Raw genomic sequence first — 19,532 nt, 5'->3', positions numbered from 1 at the left:
AGAACTCCCATGCTCAAGCTCAGGGGAAGTGTGCGCATACACACACTAGCTTCCAATGTGGCTAGGCTGGAAAATTTCATACAGATGAGACCTGGAACCACCCAGAAGGGCTTTGGGGCATGGGTGGTGGAAGAAGAAATCTATGAGAAAGATGAAGGAATGGGTCCCTATTGGTTTGGAAGCTAGCTGAACATGGAGAACACAGCAGGTCTGTAAGAAGGGCTCTTCCCAGACCTTTGTCCTTCTATGTATATATTTTTGAGTGTTTCTCTGTGTAGCCCTGAACAAGGCTGGCCTCAAACTCTAAGACAGCTTCCTAAGTGCTAGGATTAAAGGTGTGTACCAGCAATATTTTGTTTGTTTTTGAGGCAGAATCTCTAGCTTTGGCTGTCCTGAAACTAGGAGAAATTTATCTGCTTCTATAGGGATTAAAGGTTTGTACCAGCCGGTGGTGGTGGTGGTGGTGGTGGTGGTGGTGGTGGTGGTGGTGGTGGTGCAGCACACCTTTAATCCCAGCACTTGGGAGGCAGAGCCAGGCGGGTCTCTGTGATTTCGAGGCTAGCCTGGTCTACCAAGTGAGCTCCAGGAAAGGCGTGAAGCTACACAGAGAAACCCTGTCTCAAAAAATTTAAAAAAAAAAAAAAAAGGTTTGTACCAGTATACCTAGCACCTCATGACACTCAAATTGTCCAAGCCCAGGACATAGACACCATCTTGACAATTGTTGGTTTTATTGAAAAGCCCATCCCTTTAGTAATACAGGCACAATGCCAATATGGGCACCCCCCCAAAGAAACAAAACAAAAAAACCTCTGGCAAGGAGGCATCTAGCAGACCCACTCCATGCCCTGAAGTTTCAGGGTTTCTCACAGGTAGGTTCAGATCCCACTAGATGGCCAAGATGAGACTTATAGTGGGTCAGCCAATGTCTGGCCACATCAGGGCTCCCAAGTCTCCATTTGTGTTTACTGGGGCTTCGGCCAGAAGACCTGTGTAAGGCTTTGCTTCCTATTAACAGCACCACAATCTGGACACATTCTAGAGACCTGTGGAAATACCTGCCTGCTAGGCACTGCAGCCTGGCTAAGTGCGCACCCTATGCCCCTCAGCCCACCACCTGGGGAGATGCCTGATGGGCTAGAGAAGGTCAGGCTCCAACCTTGAGTTGCAGTTGCCAACAAGCCCGACAACGGTAGAAATCACAGGAGGGGCACTGGAAAAGCACAGTGTCTTCAGCTGCACAGGCCGGGCACACAAATGCTGCTGTAGGAGGTCTAAGTGAGCACAGAGTTCCGGTGGCCTGCCATAACCAACAGTCCCTGTAGCCCCTATTGCTTACTCCACTCAGGCTTCACATGCTTCATGGGCTCTGGGGTACAATTATCAGACCTTACACTCTGGTCTGGCCTCTGTCTGAGGAAGGATGAGATCTTACTCTGGGTCTTCTCAGGTTTCTTGGGCACTGAGGGACCTACAGACAGCAATGAGTATAAGAAGCTTATGTGTTTCCCTCCTGTTAACTCCTAGGTGCCGTGAGAGGCTCAGGGTGACAGGGCGGGGGTCGAGGGAGTCCTAAGGTGGGCCCTCACCTGGTTTTGTGTCCTCATGGGCAAGTTCAGAAGGCACAGTGATGCTCTCATCCTTGGGACCTGGCAGTTCCAAGCCCTTGCTTGTGGTAGGAAGGCCTGTCAGATCTGCACAGGTCTGTAGGAAGTGAGGCTTGTGGTGGGGACGCACAAACATGCCAAACCCTGTAGGGAACTTTTGCTGAGGCTCTGCACTTCTCATATATAGCCCCCACACCACCTTTTCCCCAGAACCTATGCTCTACAGCCAAGGACTACCTACTCTGCATCAGGGACAAGTGTTCAGGTTTTGCAGTGGTCAGTGCTGCTACCACAGCCAGCACCTTGCCCAGGTCGTCATCCTGTTTATATGCCCTCAGAGCTGCCATAAGCTGGCTGCAGCCTGTAGATCCCAGAGCTTTGCGGACGTCAGACAGGTAGGTACTCACGGCAGGCTGGCCGGGTCTCTCTACTGTACATCCCACTTTTGGACAATTGCTGGGGTCTCCTTATGAGAGAGAGATTACTGGGGGGGGGGGTGTCTTATGGCTTGGGAGTCCCTCCCTACTCCACTTCCTTCCAGAAGAGTCTGTTAGATGCTCAGGACAAATGTGTTTAAGAATCAAGCAAGTCCAACACGACTCTTCAAGGATTTTTAAGTCCCACCTGTGGTTGTTAGGAGCCAAGTACCTTTAGGGAGCAGATGGGCAGACAGGTGAGGTCTCCCCTGGTTCAGGTGCTCTCCAGGGTCCAGCTGTCTACCTACACCTTCAAACAAGGTCAATTTAGGCTCTGACTCTCTCCTTCCCAGAAAAACATGCTCCTGAGACTAGACCTCATAATTCTAAGATAGGAAGGGGACCATGACATCAGGCACACATCAGAGACCCACCGAACTGGCTTGGAGGGCCCAGACAATGGGTCCAGCTCAGGAGCATAAGTACAGACACTAGGAACCTTAATGAATACCAAGCCCAAAAGATGAATTCTCCCAATTGAATTAAAGTCCCTCTGCCACACCTGCCCTGCATCAAGCAGTGGAACAGGTACTGACTCTGTGGAGGGGCCAGCTCAGCTACTCAGAAGTAGGACAAGTGCCCAGCTGCCAAGACTCTAGCATGAATTCTCCAGGGGCAGGTCTCTTGGATGCCTAGGCTAGGAAACAGAGTTCACCCAACAAATAGTGCTACCCTTGGGCAACAGAATCAGGGAGAATCATGCTTGGCTAATCTAAGTAGCCAAGCAAAAGCCTAGGGATGCCTACTATGCCCATCTCAGGTGTAAACTGCCCTTCATATCTGAGGTTGAGGGTCTAGCAAGGGCCCTTGCTCACTGGTGGAGTCCGCAGCTGACTGTGCTTGTTCTCTGAAGGGAAGGTCGTGCCCTGGCTGGTAGCCACAGACTTGGCCTGTTAGCTGGAAGCAGATGTCTTCAAACTGCTGCTTGTGATGGGGTCGTACAAACTGGTAGAAGTCTGTGGGAAGTAGATGTCTGAGTCTATATAGGCTTTATACACTGTGATTTATGGCTAGGGGCTCTGTGGACCATGGCCTACCCACCAGGCCCTTTCTCTAGGAAACAGAGACACCCTGGGCCCTAGTAGCCCCCCTAACCAGTCCCACCCCACCACTAGCAGAAATCCCAATAGCAGAAATTTGAAGGTACCTTTAAATAGGATGTGCTTCTTGGGGTCTTCAGCAAAGAGGCAGGTGAGAGAAGCTACTAGGGCCTCAAAGTCATCAGAACCCTTATAGTGCTGCAGAGCCCGGGCAAAGGTGTCGAAGCTGGCTTGACTCAATGCTTGCTTCACCGCTACCATGAACAGCTTGGCTCTGTCCTGTGTGCCTGTCATCGGTTCCGTCTGCAAGACATATAATCAAAAGCCCTATGAGAGTCAGCCCTTCCCTTCTGCCTTGAAGGCAGTACAGAGTCTAGGGTCAGGGGACAATGACTTGCCATTCAAGCTACTGCCTATGAACCATCTACTGGGACAAAAAGCGGAGAGGGCTGCTGGAGAAGGAAGGTCCAGTTCTGGTGTGTGGTGAAGCTTAGGCCTGTCTGAAACCACACCAAAGGCAGTCAGAAACCTATAGGGAACCTATGTGGCTTACTGCCCCACAGCAGATGTAGCTGTGGAGAACACTTCAACAGATTCAACCCTAGTTCTATACATCTCAGACCTATATAGAACTATGTAAACCAAGGCAGCTCCCACTCCTATCATTTCCACTCATCGTTAGGCTCAGGCCCCCCACAGCTAGTCTACTTCCTGTTGCATCAGCCCTCCTGGGCACTGTCTGATTCTTCTCACTAGCAGGTTAAGGACAAAAGTCACCACTTGAGGCTTTCCAGCAGGCAAGGGGTTAATGGCTCAGGCTGTAACTCAAGTTTTCATCTGAGACTAAGAACACACTGCATCTCCTCATACAGATAATTCAGTGTCCACACTCAGAAAAAGCTAGTACCAAGCCATTCTGCTCATTATGGTGGAGGAAACCACAACCAGTTATAAACCCCAAATCAAATGGGCCTAAGAGGCCAGATTCCAGCAGAAAAAGAAAGATCTCTTAAGCAGGGCTGGAAAAGAAGAGTCTCTTAGCAGGGTGAGCATGGTGGCACATGCCTATAATCCCAGCACTTAGGAGGTAGAGGCAGGAGGAACAGGAGTTAAAAGTCATTCTTGGTTACATAGTGAGTTCAAGGCCAGCCTTTTTGTGACCCTATCTCAAAACTAAAAAACACTGGGGGGGGGGGGGGTATCCTCTTAGAGAAAGAATGGCAAATTAGAGCCCCTAGATTATCAATATTATAGCTATTCAAGTCTAACCACACCCCTGCTTGGTTAGGGACAATGGGCACCAGAGGCAAGATTGCCACATTTGCCCACAGGCAGCTAGCTTGGCTGCAGGGCTGGCTGACATACCGGATGGCTGACCAGCCTGACTTTCCTCTTTCCTCCTCTCTGCTCAACACACATCCTCTTCTCACACTGTAGAGACAGGGTGGAGGAGCCAAGTGCCTGAGGGAAATACAGCTGTGGTCCTAACCCAAACCCAGAGTTCCCAAAGCACCTGTGATATTCTTTTGGGTCCAGTGGTCCTAAATAGAGGGCTGAAGGGGGAGGGTATCATGCCCCAATCCTGGTGGCAATGCTGAGATTCTGTCCCTTTTATATCATGCCATTTGCCCTTGTTTGCAGGTAGCAGTGAGAGAGCCACAGGAAGGACAGGTTGTGGTTAACTGATTGTCAGAGCAGGAATGGAAGGAAGGAGCTCCAAGTCAAACCTAGGAACTTACAGGGTTTGAGGCAAAGTTGAGGAAAAGGAACTTGAGATTCTATTCACACCACACAGGCTGGAAAAAAGGACAGCTTTGGGCATAGCTGGGGGCAAGATGTGCTAAATTTTGAGTAGACTGTGCCAGACTGACCCACCAAAGACCTGGTGGTCATGGGAACCAGGCTCTGGGGATGAGGCATAGTACAGTGGAGGTGCTGAGATCTCTCACCTGCCCACCTGTGTGCTGGAAAGGGTCCATGTTCAGGCCAGACACCCTCGCCCTGCCTCATACCTGCTCTTTCTCAGATGCCCCACCCTTCTGCTCGTTGTACTCTAAAGCGGCTAGCAGCCCCACGGGCCTCTGCTGGGCAGAAAGTGGCTGCTGCTCATACTCGACACACAGGCTGCTCTCAGAGTCTCCAGAAGTTGATAATCCTAAAGAAATGTGTTGACAGGAAAGCTTACCAGGAAGCAAGGATACTGTCTCTGTCATGTGTAGTTTGTACCCAGCCCCACACACCTATGGGCTTCTGCCTCAGGCTCGGCACATGTACATCCAAGCTCATGGCTTTCCGGGTGGAGAGAAGAGGGCTGGACAATGTAGCCTCCTTGACAGAAACTTCTCTCTCACTTACACTTGAGGTCACAGCTTGGGGAACTGGCAAAGGCATCTGTAGAATTATAAGGTAAGGAGAAGGTTTGTATCCACTGCTCCTCAGAGAAGGGACTCCAGCCTTTCTATGTGACACAGGCAAGTCAACTGGACATTTGGAGCTCACGGTTTTCTGAGCAATACGGAAGAACTGGGCTACATCTCGGATGACATGGCCAAAGTTGTCATACACCTTCAGGTAGGGGCGCACCCAGGAGGGCAGCTGGGCTCTGGCATCAGCATAAGCGAACCTGGAGGGTGAATGTGTGGCTATCAGCTCAAGGGCCATCCCTGCCCTGAAGCCTCAAAGTGAAGGCTACAGTATCTATTGACAGAGCAAGAAAGGCTGCTCCAGGCTTCATACAGGGGAGAAAAGGGCCCAGGGCCTAGAAAGTGGAAAGAAATGCACATCACCACAGAGCCCTCCTGTACCTGTGGTCACATAGGAAGATGGCTCCATAGTCATGGCGGTGTCGGATAACCCTCCCAATAGCCTGGTTCACAGCCCTGGATGCCTGTTGCTGGTACCACTCCTGCCCAGAGAGGCACTAAAGAGGAAATAATTTTGGCTATTATGGTCCTTGGTCCCTAAAGTTTCCTGCTAACCCAGCCCTGTGGTACCTCACCTGACCTCCAGCCCTACTCTGGCTTCTCAACTCATCCAAGAACTGCATCTTGAGGACAACACGGGGATCCATTCGTGGAGGATATGGGAGGCCCGTGACAATCACACCACGACCGTTCATGTCTGAGAAGTCCAGCCCTTCGCTGGCCTAGAACACAGAAAACAGGCACTCCTCTGCCATGTTGGTCTCTACCCTGGCTTGGGGTCTGCCCATGCCCTAACCCTTCCAGCCATCTATTCCAGATATTGCAGGGACAAGAGAAAGGTCCATCCTCAGATAAGGTCCACAGCTGGGCCCATTTTAATTCTGCCACACTCAGAACCAACCTCCTGCCTAACTTTGGCCTTGGCTACTAGTGCCCAGTAGGGCCCCTAGTATGGCTCCTTACTAATTTGCTTGTTAGATGTAGGATCCAAGGCAGGAGCCTTGTTTCAGCCTATGCAAGGAAAACAGGTAAGAATAAAGAGAATGACCTGCAGAGACCTCACCTTTCCCCGGCACACTGCTAAGAAGGTGGCCCCACTAGACCCAGGGGAAGCAACTCGCTGGTAGTAGGCATCAATGACCTAGATGAAAAGGATGGTCAGCCAGGTTTAGCTTCCTGTCCCTCTCAAGTGACACCCAAATCTTATTTTCTAAGATAAAGGATGGTCTCAGCTGGGTGGGACATGAGGGTTCAGAGAGCATTTTCACGATCCCATTACCAGCAGAGGTACACCCAACACCCAGAGCCTGCCCAGTGTTTCCAGAAAACACAGGGAACCCCACAGCCAGGGTAGCTGCTGGGTTCCAAGGACTCAGGCAGGAGGATGAGGGGCCATTATCTACATGCCAGACCATGTCAGAGGCCTTCTAAAAGGTGACACACTTGGAAGTAAGCACACAGCCCAGAACAGGCCGCCTGGAGCTAGCCAGGGTCCCTGGTCAGAGACAGTGGTCAGCCGGAGGCTCTGAGGGGTGGTAGAAACAAGCACCACCTGACTCCTAGTTTGTCACAGACCTCTGAGAAACTGCCTTTGTTCCTGGGTTCCACAAATAGAGGCTTCAGTACCTCCACCTTCTTGATCAAGTCTTGGGCCTATGGGAGAAAGACAGGATGTGAATGGATAGGTAAGGGCTGTAGCTATAGCCCCGTTTCATGGCTCTTTCCAACTACCTTGCCCAGATTTTCAGTCATATTGGGAGTTCCATCTCTCAGGTGGATATGTAGGAGAACGCACCCGCCAGAACTCCAGGCTTTTCTCCATGACAGGGTAGGAAGGGAAGAACACCAGAAGCCCCTGGGGCACCACACGAGCGATGTTGCCTGGAAATGTCATAGCTGTGGTCCAGGCAAGGCTTAGAAGACTGCTGAGGGCCCTGTTGGTTCTCAGGAATGGAAATGGGGAAGTACCAAGTCCCTAACCCCCATGGGATGGAACAGGATAGAGGGTCTAGAACCAGACCATTTATGAATAAGGGTCTCCTAAGGAAGGAAGGAATTGTGTGGAGTAGTACTTACCCAGAGCCTTCCCCAAGGAAGATAAGCACTCCTTAGAAAACCTGTACAATTAGAGGCTGCTGCCATGAGAGAGGCCTAGATCTCAGCAATCCATAACATTGCAGAAAAGCCCAAAACTAGGACCCTTACCTTTTGTCATAGGCAGAGCTCAGCTGGACACCATCAGGGCCTCTGGGGACAACCCCCACCCAGAGCTGATTCCTGCCAATGATGTGTGGGTTCTCCAGACAGACTGGAAATGGGCTGGGAATGGCCAGAGGAAATAGATAACAAATAGACCTGAGGTCTGAGACCCTTCTGGACCCTGGCCCACAGGAAGCCCTGGAGTCCAGGCCAGCATCCCCACCCCCCCCCCCCATCCACCATGTTCCTAGTTTTTTGACTTCCAGCCAGAGGTGTCTCATACATCTGCATCTCCAGAGCAAAGGAGGACAGCGGAGCCAGTGTGCCACTGGTGAGGATGAGGGTTCGGACTCCTTGGAAGAGCAGGTCACGCATGCTGTGGCTGGGACTGAAGCACCAGTAGCTCAGCACCTTCCCTGGAGGAGAAGTGGGATGAGGACAGGACCAGGGTCCACCATCTTAACCTACTGTGTGGAGATAGCAAACCATCTGCAGTCACATAGGCCCAGATACATATACCCGGACAAAAGGCAAGGTCTGAGCTGGGAATAAGCCCAGCCTATAACCTAGCCCCCCTCAGGGGTCCAGAGAGCAAGAAAGAGGTTGACTCAGGATACTAGCAGATACAAAGACATCTGGCCCCAACCTTTAACTTATGTAGAAACCATGACATGTGGCACTGGACTTGGAGTTACTCTGCCAAAGGCACACAGGAAAGAAAAAGCATCCAAACTCCTGACATTTAAAGTATAACTGCTAAAAAGGGTATCAAAGTCCCAGACTCTGGTCACATCAGCAGCAAGCAAGGTCACTGATTCAGAAGAGTTCCAAGCAATGCCTTACTGACTAGAACCACACACTGCTCATGCCCAGTGATCTCTGGAAGCTCCAAAAATTAAAACACCACAACTTAAAAGTCACTGAAGGCAAAGTCTGATGCCATCAGAGACGATTTCCATCCTAGGTTAGAACCTGCCCTGCTTGAGCTTGAAGCTGTCAACAACCTCAATAAACTCATTTCATATAAATACCCTCTAGGGAAGACTACTTTTGAGAACTCTTCAGTACCAAAGCACCCACCAACCTCACAAGGCATCATTATCATGAAGGACACTTTTTGCTTGGAAGAGGGTATTTTGTACAGTAGGGAGGCCCCTAGGGGGCAGAACCACACCACAGCTCCTGCTGAACACGTCATTCCTCTAACCCTTTCCTCCCTCTAGGCCAGAATGACTTAAATGATAGCATCCATACAAGCTCCATTGGACTGCTTTTGCTAAGGCTGCAACCTGTAAGTTACAAAGCAGACTCAGGATGTAGTAGCATGCACTTGGGAGGCAGAGGCTGGCAGATCACTGTGAGTTCAAGGCTAGCCTGGTCCACACAGTGAGTTCCAAGACAGCTAAAGCTACATAGTGAGACCCTATCTTGGGGAAAAAAACTAAGCAAAACAAGGCAGCCCCCCCCCCCAAAAAAAAAGTGGTCTACAAAAATGGAAAGATAGGAACAGAAGCTCACAGGCAAGGCATTGCTGGACAATGTGAGAGATGTGGGAGCTGGTGCTGTAGCCTTGCTAAGGAGCAAACTTGACATGTAGGCTGAGTGTCATCTGAGTCAGTGGTTGCCACAAGGCACATCTGTGAAGCCAGACTCATTGCCAGTTGCCAGGGCTAACTATCATGTAAGGTAGGTGGGGCAGACTGCAGACAAGATCCCAGTGCTAAGACAAGGCAGTGCATACCTTTAATCCCAGCACTCGAAAAGCAGAGTTCAAGGCCAGCCAGGGGTATACAGAGAAAGAGACTCTGTCTCAAAAATCCAAATAAATAGATAGATAGATAGACAGACAGACAGACAGACAGATAGATAAAATTCAAAGAAGTATACCCTAAGTGAGGGAGGGGAGACCTTGCAGGGCCTTGGTTCTGCCACTGCCCTACTAGGTGACTCTGGGTATATAACAGTGCTTCCAGCTTCCTCCAAGGTCTCTGGCTTTTAGTGGGCATAAGTGTGCATGACTCCACATGTGATAGTACTACTGTGCAAAAGATGGACAGAGTAGAAAATTTCCTGCAGTACAGGTTTGTACCTTGTTTCCTAGTTGTAGTGGTGCTCCAGGCATCTGAATGCTGAGCTGCCTTCCAGTGGCTGGTTTCAGGGTGGATGTGTACCTGGAAGGACAAACATACATACACGCCTGCCCAAGTCCTACAGCAACTCTCCCACAGGTCTACGAGACCTCTCTACTAGCCCACATCCTGGAAGTTGCTCTTACCTTATAGGAATGTGAGATACCCAGCCCTACCAGGGAACCAGAGCTGCCTTCAGGAGGGTCCACACTGAACACAATCTGAAAGGCAAGACAGCACAGCAAAAGGATTGGGAACCTGAGTTAAGAACACAAATACCTTCATGCTGAGATGGAAACTAAGGCCTCTTAGCCCAGCAAATAAGAGCCCGAAGCTACTTCATCTTTCTCTACACTCATGTTCAGGGGCCTCATCTGCCCAACCATGAAGCTAGAGAGCATTCCCTGGCTTAGGGGAAGTAGTTTATCTGGGATGTCCCCTACTCCAAATGGCTCCAGAGCTCTCTTGAGCTTTTCCTACTGAGAACCACCTGCACATGTTAGGAATGCAGCAGTCTAGACATCCCTTACTTGACTAAATTTACTCTTCCTTCAGTACCTCTTGGTATTCCAGATTAATCCAGAAATTCAACATTCAAGTTAAGATTATGGCAGGGTTCCTAAAGTCCAGGAATAGGTTGACCTCCCCAAATTCATCTAACAGGAAATGCTAAGACAATTTATGAAAACAAAAGTGAATTTATTCTAGCCAGTATCGAACTTATTAAAACCACAGCAAGTAAGAATTAAACAGTAAAGCAATATGACAACAGCAGCAAGAGACCAAAAGCGGAAGAGCTGGATAAAAGCAGACACCTGCCACTCACACCCTTTATGAGGAGTGGTAGATAGATGCTCAATCCCTATACAAACCCGCACAATTCTACAGAAGTTTCAAAAACCAAAGAGAACTAGGAATGGGTGAGGCAGCATGAGCCAGAGCAACAAAGCCTCCAGCAACAAGGAAACCTTTCCATCAAGCCTACCAAAAGACAGAAAAGGCAAGTAGAAGATATAAGATATGCCCATCATCTAAGGTGAACACACAGGATTTACAAAGCCTTCAAATCAGTGAGAAACACAGCCATACAAAAGAAGCACCACCCACTGTGAGAAACCACATCCATAGGGCAACAGAAGTAAATGATAGTCACTGAGGAACAGGTGCAAGTATTACACATGGCTCTGACTCCCCTCAAGAGGACCTGTCTTTGCACAGACCGCCTACCTTGCAAAGGCAGCTTGTCACTGCTTCTGGCCTTCCTTAACAGGCAGACCCTCCTTCACTGTGCTTCCCTGTTCACCTCCAGCTAAACTGACAACCCCAAACTCTCATAACAGGGGTCTGCTCTGAGTAGAAGTCCTGCACAGCCTGGGTGAGAACCCCCAGGCACTGTGTTCCACCCAATGTCCACTGGACTGTTTGTTGTTGGCTGTGCAGGAAACCACTGTGCCAATCTCTGCACCCCTAGTAGCACCAGGGAGGACCAGCTTCCCACTTGGGCTGAGTAAATAGGGCACCATGTTCTCTCAGGACCTATCTGTATCAGCCTAGATTTCTGGCCTTCAGGGTATCATCAGTTGGTACTCTGAACCTCCTGAACTGCCTTATCATTCTTATCTCCATCTGGCACAAACTGTGAGAGGGAATAAAGTGATCTAATCCATCCTTCCCTGGACTTTGCATGCTGTGTTTAGAAACACTCTCACACACAACAACTTAAACTGGCCATATGAGGGAAGAGCAGGGCTCCCTGACCCCATGGGACTCATTTATTTCTCTAAGAATCCACAAAAATTTAAACTTAAAGAACAAGAGACATCTTAGACTGACAGATCACCTGGTCCTGAAACACCAGACAGGTTTGTGGGAGATAGAAAACAAATCAACAAGAATCCCAGGTGACTAAAAGCCTGGTTCTCCAACCTAAGCAAGATGGGGTGAGATAAGGGGAAAACTTAACTCCATAGTATGAGCACACATATTCACTCACATGTGAATGTTCATAAATATGAATGCCCACTACATGTCTGGCCCAGGTGAGCAAGAGGGAGGAAAAAGAAAGTATTCTAGTCTAGAAGCCACAAGCCTACCTCTGGCTGACCCTTCTCTTGCCTGACAAAATCTGACTGGCACCCCAACTCTGAGGCTAGTTGCATTTCTGTGCACATTTCCACGTCCTGACAAGAATTCTTGGAACCAACAGTTATACTAGAAGCAGCTGAGAGATGATCAACTCACCAGTCACCTGTTCTACTGCTGAGGAACATGCTAGCAAGGATCTAGTTAGTACAGTACCAGGATGGGGCAGGGAAGGTACCAGGGGCCTTTGTAGCAGCTGCCAAAGAAATTCCAAATCATTGGCTAAGCAGGTCTATGTTCCACAAAGCATGGATAAGGGAGCTCTCTCTTTCATAAACAAATTGTGGAGAACAGTGTTCTGGGGAATACAGAGGTTGTACTGTTCACATGAGCCCTTTAGGTCTGCAAATAGCAGGGCTCCATGGATACCAGGCACACATAATGCATACAGGCAAAAATACCCATTAACATACAAAAATTAAGAAGAAAGGAAGGAAGGAAGGAAGGAAGGAAGGAAGGAAGGAAGGAAGGAAGGAGAGAGAGAAAGAAAGAAAAAAAGAAAGGAAGGAGGGAGGGAGGGAGGGAGGGAGGAGGAAGGAAGGAAGGAAGGAAGGAAGGAAGGAGGAAGGAAGGAAGAAAGGAAGGAAGGAAGGAAGGAAGGAAGGAGGAGGAAGGAAGGAAGGAGGAAGGAAGGAAGAAGGGAGGAAGGAAGGGAGGAAAGAAGGAAGGGAGGAAGGAAGGAAGGGAAGGAAGGAGGAAGGAAGGGAGGGAGGAAGGAAGGAAGGAAGGAAGGGAAGGAGGAAGGAAGGAAGGGAGAAAGGAAGGAAGGAAGGAAGGAAGGAAGGGAAGGAGGAAGGAAGGAAGGGAGGAAGGGAGGGAGGGAGGAAGGAAGGAAGGAAGGGAAGGAAGGAGGAAGGAAGGGAGGGAGGAAGGAAGGAAGGAAGGAAGGAAGGAGGAAGGAAGGAGGAAGGAAGGAAGAAGGAAGGAAGGAAGGGAGGAAGGAAGGAAGGAAGGAAGGAAGGAAGGAAGGAAAAAGAAAAAAAAAGTGCTGGTGCACTGTGCCCGAGGACAACTGCATGTCACACAGACAAGGAGAAGAAAAGCACCAAAACAGCACAGTGACAAGCAGGAGGAGACCTGATGAGGTGGTAAGAGTCTACATGCTTCTCTGTCAGGGCTCTACAGTTCCACCTTTGTCTTTGACAGTGGCTCCATAGTCATCCCTCCCTCTGCTGGGGACACACAGATCATGGCACTTATAGGCCCATTTGTCTTTTCCCTGAGAAGCCACTCAGATCATTTGTTTCTGGATTTCTCCCAGTCTGAATCTATCTGGAGCTGCTATGAACAAGGAGGTCCTGCCCGGCCCCAAAGGGCATTAGTGGACTCTAAATAGCTCCTGACCTCACTCTTCATAGGACCTTGGTCCTAAAGTCCTAACACTACTCTAGATGTATCTGGTCACTGAAGAGTCAAAAATGTCCAGATCTGTCCTCTGTTACCACCCACTGAGGCCTACATTGCATTCAGGTGAAAGTAAGATGCTAAAGGGTTTGTTAACCATAGACATGTGATATGAGGACCTTTGTTGTAGTAGGTAGCCATCCCAGCCTTGGCCTGGAAGTTCCAACCCCCACTGAGGCTTCTGTAATGGTCACACCCACAAGGCGGGGCTGAGGGAGGAAGCTGAAGACCCAGGCTTCTCTTGGTTGCGTGACCCTGGACACTGGAGGTAGACCGAGCAGAGTTCTCCAGAGAACACTGCCGGACTGCGCTATACCTTTCCCAGACCCTGGAACCTATCCCTTCATTTGTAAGTTATCCCACAAAATAAACCTCCCTTTTAACTACGTGGAGTGGCCTTAATAATTTCACCAATACTTTGTCCATTCCCTGAAGCCCTTGCTGCTACTTCCAAAAACAGATACCCCAATAATTAAAAGCAGTCTCCTACCTGGATAATGTCCATGAGCTTCTGCAACCCAACCGTGTTGGTGAATACACCAGTACCTGTGGAGCATCGGGGAGCTGACATCCACACAATCAGAAGAGACACCGAATCCCACATTACAAGGAGCCAGCACAGATTCACTTTCAAGCTCTATCTCAGGTCTGCTGGAAGCAACCAGACTCCCCATAACCAATATCAGGAATGGGATGTGCTAAGGAAGGGCAGATGACCTGTTCTGCCTGGTGTTAAGGAGTAGTCAGATGGGGAATCTCCCCAAAGGAGTTCAGGCTTCCAAAATAACTCAGTGGTCAAAGGTGGAGGGTGGCTGCTATCCCCCAGTGCATAGCAGATATTGCTGCATATGGCACTGGAGACCTCACCCCACTCAGCAGAACAGCCCACAAGAACACTGCCCTTTGGAAACTGATCTTCCAAACTAAGCAGAAAGCAGGCCTGTTTACAAGGGGAGAAGCCAAAGAGACTCACATCTCACTAAATCCACTAAGGTCTCTGATGTTCCTCCATAAAAGGGGAATAATGAGGACATACTATAGTAAGAAACCACACACAGGGGGCTGGAGAGCTGGCTCAGAGGTTAAGACTGGCTGCTCTTCCAGAGGTCCTGAGTTCAATTCCCAGCAACCACATGGTGGCTCACAACCATCTGTAATGAGATTTGGTGCCCTCTTCTAACAGGCAGGCAGAACACTGTATACACAACAAACAAACGAATGAATGAATGAATGAATGAATGAATGAATGAATGAATCTTTAGAAAAAAGAGAAACCACAAAAAAGAAAGCTTCAAAAGAGAATAACGGTTGGCCAAATGTCACTACTGCCTCCATGTTGCAATGAGAAAGAGGAAGCTAGCTGGACCCTGTAATCTTAGCACTCTAGAGATAAAGGCAAGAGCCAGTCTAAGTCTGAGATATATAGCATCCCAGAAAAAGAGGGCTAGGGATGGGGCCCAATAGTAGAGCACTTGTGTCTACCATGAATGAGATCCTGGGTTCAATCTCCAGTACTACCCAAAAATAAATAAACAAGCACAAAAGGTGGGTGAGTTGAGGAGCTTCGTTGACTAGATTCTTGTTCATGAGAAAGGCATGATAGCAGCCTGCTGGCACTGGTGGTCAAGTACTACTCTACAACTTGTACTGACTGCTGGACATGGAATAATAACTCCCACCCCATTCATCTACATCAAAATCACTAGGCGGGCATGCTCCATAAGGGTAACCCAAGACTCACGTCCTGCCAGGTGCTGGATTATCTGGTCCAGTGATTCCAAAATGCAGCCTTTGGTTTGAAATGTTATTTGGGCTTCTGCAAATAGCTCAAAGATGTAGCTGCCAAAGAGGAGAATAGAGGCTTAAAATTGAGGAGACAAGGCTATGGTTTCTTGGAACCTACAAGGTATAGATAAACTTGAAATTTCTGGTACTCAGAAATAACTGCTGAGTACTTCAATGAGGCCAACACTGGAGATAAGAGGCTTCTCCCTTCAGTGGTCTCCTGGTAGGCAGAGTACAGTGGATTACTATCATGAGAATCACTACCTACCAAGGAAAAGACCAGGTATTTGGGCATGAGACCACCATCAGAGATGGCCTGAGTGCAGGTCTTTGCAGGTAAACCCTGGGTTGTAACTCTTAAGAGCCTTGGAAAGAGATGGGAAGGGGGCAACAGAAGCCACAGAAACAGGGAGGCTGTGGCAGGGTCTTCAGGTGCAGGTAGAGAAGGCCAAGAAAGCACACTAGAACCCAGGTTAGGCTGGTATATCAGGCTTATCTGGAAGTAACTGGGAGTACCTACAAAGGGGAACAAAATGAATCAAGGAGAAAGTAGGAAGCCCAAGACCCCAGAAAATACTTTACCCTCCACAAGCCCAGACCAGGTCCTAGCACAGCTACTGGCTATATGCTATAAGAGCAACCCCTCAGTCCCAGCTACAGTCCCTCGTAAGCCTTCAAACTAGGCTACCTACAGTTGTTCAGAAAAAAACAGATTATGGAACAATCTAAGAGCCCTAAACAGGCCTCAGTGATAGCACTGATGGTCCCAAAGAGAAAGTCTAGTTCCAACTGGCATTTAATATATCAACAAGAGGCCAGAGAGAGTTGGAGGGAAAAGCTGGAGGAGACACTGTGTAGTAGTGTGTATTGTTATTCCCAATGTTTTCAATGACTACATAAAAAGCTGGCAACTGACTTAGAGAGATGTCCTAGTAGTTCAGTGTGCTTGCTCCTTTTCCAGAAGACCTGTGTTTGGTTTCCAGAGCCCATATAGAGTAGCTCACAACTGTCTGTAACTCTAGATCCAAGATATCCAACACCCCTTTCTAAACTCCACAGGCACCAGCACACATTTACACAAATACACACACACACACACACACACACACACACACACACACACACACACACATATAGAAAGAAAAAAATAAATCCTTTTTTAAAACCTGGTAACTCTTTTTAAGCCTTGAAAAATTGAAGGCAGACCCCACTGCTGGGTGAGTACTCAGACAGAACCTCATGAGGAATTGGGGTAATGAGGTCAGCAGCTATCCCTCACCTTCCAGGTTTGGTGACTCCTCTGTCATCCCCAGGCAGCTGGACAGCATCAATAGCCCCCTCCAGGCGAAGTAGAATCACTGTGAATCAAGGGCATGTTAGGGGCATGCCTTCCACCCAGGCCAAGGGGAAGGAAGGGAAACACTTACTCTTCAGCTTTGCGATGTCTTCTAGCTCCATGTTGAGCCCTGGGTGAGAAAGTATGTACACAATTCCATACCTTTCTAACACTGTCTGTAGCCTCAAAAACTAGGGTTCCCAGTGTGGTAGAAAGGGTAGGTGGGTAGGAGGTGAGGTGGGACCCACATTTGAATTGGATACAACAGTACAAGACCATGTTCACCTTTAGAAATACACATAAACACATCCTTGCACACACAGGTTCTTTATACTCTGCTCTCAAAGACCTCAAAATAATTAATGGCCAATGACAATTAACATGTGCCCACATACGCTCAGACAAAAATGAGGACATATGAGAACAGAGGACAGAGAGTAAACACATCTGAAGGGAACCAGGGCATGCTGGAGGCTGGCTGGTGTCAGGTCTAGGCAGGAAGTAGTAAAGTTTCACAAGCACAGTGGCAAAGAAGTTGTCCATGATGGCTAGCCCAGGTTAGCAGGGCACAGAAATTACCTTCAAGAGTATTTCAGTGGGATATTGAGCCTCAGCAGTAAGACTGATGATGTGTTGTATCAACCACAGACAGTTAAACACATCAGTAATGATTAATATTGGTTAATATTGTCAACCTGATAATCTCAAGAATAAGCAGGGGCTGGAGAGATGGCTCAGTGGTTAAGAGCACCGACTGCACTTCCAGAGGTCTTGAGTTCAATTCCCAGCAACCACATGGTGGCTCACAATCATCTGTAATGAGATCTGGCACCCTCTTCTGTGTACACAATAAATAAATAAATCATAAAAAAATTATTTTAAAAAAAAGGGGGGGTTGGAGATTTAGCTCAGTGGTAGAGTGCTTGCCTAGCACGCACAAGGCCCTGGGTTCGATCCTCAACTCCACAAAAAAAAAAAAAAAAAAAAAAAAAAGGATAAGCAAGGACAGAAATCTCTGGTCATGTCTGCTCTTGAAAGAGTTTCTAGGCTGAGTTAATTGAAATGGTAAGACCCATCCTAAATATGAGCAGGGCCATTCCATCAGCTACAGTTCTGAATTGAGTAAAAAGTTAAAGGTGCTGGGTGGCAATGGTGCATGCCTTTAATCCCAGCACTCGGGAAGCAGAGCCAGGCAGATCTCTGTGAGTTCAAAACCAGCCTGGTCTATAGAGTGAGATCCAGGACAGGCACCAAAAATACACAGAGAAACCTTGTCTCAAAAAAAACCCCAAAAGTTAAAGGTGACCTAAATAAATCAATAAACAAACAAACAGAGTTCCAGGCCAAGCTGGTCTATATAGAGATCTAGTATACCCAGGATTACATAGAGAGACCCTATCACAAAAAAAGGGGGGAGGGAGGCTCAGCAGCATCTCACTCTCTTCCCTCACCTTTTTCTCTCTTTCTTGCCCCTCATTTTTGTTTCCTGACTACAGACACACGAGCTGCTCAAGCCCTTGCCACCACGAAGTCCCAGTTATGATGGCTGTACTCTGATAATGTGAGCCAAGATAATCCTTCCTTCCTTAAATTGCTTTGGTTAGGTATTTTGTTATGAGGAGAAAAAAAAAATAACTAACTAACCAACACTCAGACATGCTATGTAAACACTGTTCCCCTCTGAAGATAACACTCAATCACTAATTGAGAATCAACTCAAACTTTCAGATTTGAAATGGGTGGTGTGTGTTAAGCATGATCCTGCTTTTCACCACAGAGCTGAAGAATCTTTACATTATTTCTGCTACAAAATTAAAGGGATGAGTGAGACAGCACCACCTTGAAATCACTCATCAAATAGCCACAACATTACCACAGAAAAAGAAGGAGGAGGTAACCAGCAGTCATCAAGAGATGAATTAGAAGTTAGGTAAAAGATCACCTAGAGAAGCAGAGCTATGGCTATGATGGCAAACCCCCTCTTGACTGGTGGCAATTCTCTGGGTGTTTAGTTCACCATGTATCTCATAAGAAAATCTATTTTCGCCAGGCAGTGGTGGCACATGCCTGTAATCCCAGCACTTGGGAGGCAGAACCAGGTGGATCTCTGTGAGCTCGAGGCCAGACTGTTCTCCAAAGCAAGTTCCAGGAAAGACACAAAACTACACAGAGAAACCCTGTCTCGAAAAGAAAAAGAAAATTGATTTTCTTTTGTGTGTTATGTGCTGTATGCATACATGCCTCTGTGTATGTCCATGTATATCAGGTTGTGCACACAGAGGCCAAATGAGGGTATCAGTTGTCTTCCTCCACTGCCCATTAGCTTAATTCCTTTAAAACAAGGTCTCTCACTGAACCTGAAATGCAATGTTTTGGATAGGCTGGCAGGAAAGCTCCCAGGATCCACTTGTCTCTCTATCTGTAACACTGTGGTTATAAGCAGAGGCAGACATAGCTGACTTTTTTGTGGAGATTTCCTGTACCTGTGCTTTGCTTTAAAATTAAAAGCAGGGCCGGGTATGGTGGTACATGTCTTTAATCCCACCACTCAGGAGGCAGGGGCAGGCAGATCTCTGAGGCAAGCCTGGTCTACATAGAAAGTTCCAGCCAAGACTGCACTGAGAGACCCTGTCCCAACTCCCACCCCACCCCCAAAAAAAGCTAGGAAAAGATGTAAAGTGTGGTGATATTGTGTTCCCCAAAATAAACTTATCTGGGGTCAGAGAACAGGACGGCCACAATATTAAATACATGAGCATAGGCAGTGGTAGCACACGCCTTTAATTCTAGCATTTCAGAGACAGAAATACCTCTGGATCTCTGAATTCAAGGCCACATTAGAAACAGCCAGGCATGGTGACACAAGCCTTTAATCCCAGAAATCCAGCCTTTAATCCCAGGGAGCGATGGTAGAAAGTAGAAAGATTATATATAAGGCATGAAGACCAGAAACTAGCAGCATTTGGCTAGTTAAGCATTTGGCTGGTTAAG

The 19,532-nt window shown here is 48.1% G+C and overlaps 1 protein-coding gene across 15 annotated transcripts in view; it reads right to left on the bottom strand.

The window, feature by feature from the left end:
- Nucleotides 1-714: 714 nt before the first annotated feature.
- Rtel1 (regulator of telomere elongation helicase 1) overlaps nt 715-19,532 on the bottom strand; it is a 35,620-nt gene continuing 16,802 nt past the window's right edge. For 4 of the 15 annotated variants that reach the window (XM_036183721.1, XM_036183725.1, XM_036183722.1 and 1 more), the window contains 26 exons: nt 16,633-16,671; nt 16,485-16,563; nt 15,162-15,259; nt 13,911-13,966; nt 10,021-10,095; nt 9,835-9,916; nt 8,029-8,161; nt 7,752-7,865; nt 7,623-7,663; nt 7,342-7,427; nt 7,122-7,199; nt 6,610-6,687; nt 6,122-6,268; nt 5,928-6,043; nt 5,623-5,746; nt 5,364-5,514; nt 5,136-5,278; nt 4,489-4,584; nt 3,231-3,426; nt 2,899-3,039; nt 2,256-2,333; nt 1,849-2,073; nt 1,590-1,751; nt 1,390-1,471; nt 1,160-1,300; nt 715-1,046 (listed from right to left, as the gene is read on the bottom strand). In XM_036183721.1, coding sequence (XP_036039614.1) covers nt 857-1,046; nt 1,160-1,300; nt 1,390-1,471; nt 1,590-1,751; nt 1,849-2,073; nt 2,256-2,333; nt 2,899-3,039; nt 3,231-3,426; nt 4,489-4,584; nt 5,136-5,278; nt 5,364-5,514; nt 5,623-5,746; nt 5,928-6,043; nt 6,122-6,268; nt 6,610-6,687; nt 7,122-7,199; nt 7,342-7,427; nt 7,623-7,663; nt 7,752-7,865; nt 8,029-8,161; nt 9,835-9,916; nt 10,021-10,095; nt 13,911-13,966; nt 15,162-15,259; nt 16,485-16,563; nt 16,633-16,671 — 2,951 coding nt within the window. In that variant the 3' untranslated portion in view covers nt 715-856. Of the gene's footprint in view, nt 1,047-1,159; nt 1,301-1,339; nt 1,472-1,589; nt 1,752-1,848; nt 2,074-2,255; nt 2,334-2,898; nt 3,040-3,230; nt 3,427-4,488; nt 4,585-5,135; nt 5,279-5,363; nt 5,515-5,622; nt 5,747-5,927; nt 6,044-6,121; nt 6,269-6,609; nt 6,688-7,121; nt 7,200-7,341; nt 7,428-7,622; nt 7,664-7,751; nt 7,866-8,028; nt 8,162-9,834; nt 9,917-10,020; nt 10,096-13,910; nt 13,967-15,161; nt 15,260-16,484; nt 16,564-16,632; nt 16,672-19,532 lie in introns of those variants that run through there. The other 11 variants (XM_036183733.1, XM_036183736.1, XM_036183724.1 and 8 more) reach the window with 10 other exon arrangements.

The sequence above is a fragment of the Onychomys torridus genome, chromosome 4, assembly GCF_903995425.1.
Source record: "Onychomys torridus chromosome 4, mOncTor1.1, whole genome shotgun sequence".
Classification (NCBI taxonomy): Eukaryota; Metazoa; Chordata; class Mammalia; order Rodentia; family Cricetidae; genus Onychomys; species Onychomys torridus.
Note: the sequence above shows the minus strand (reverse complement) of the source record. Positions and strands in the feature narration are given on the sequence as shown.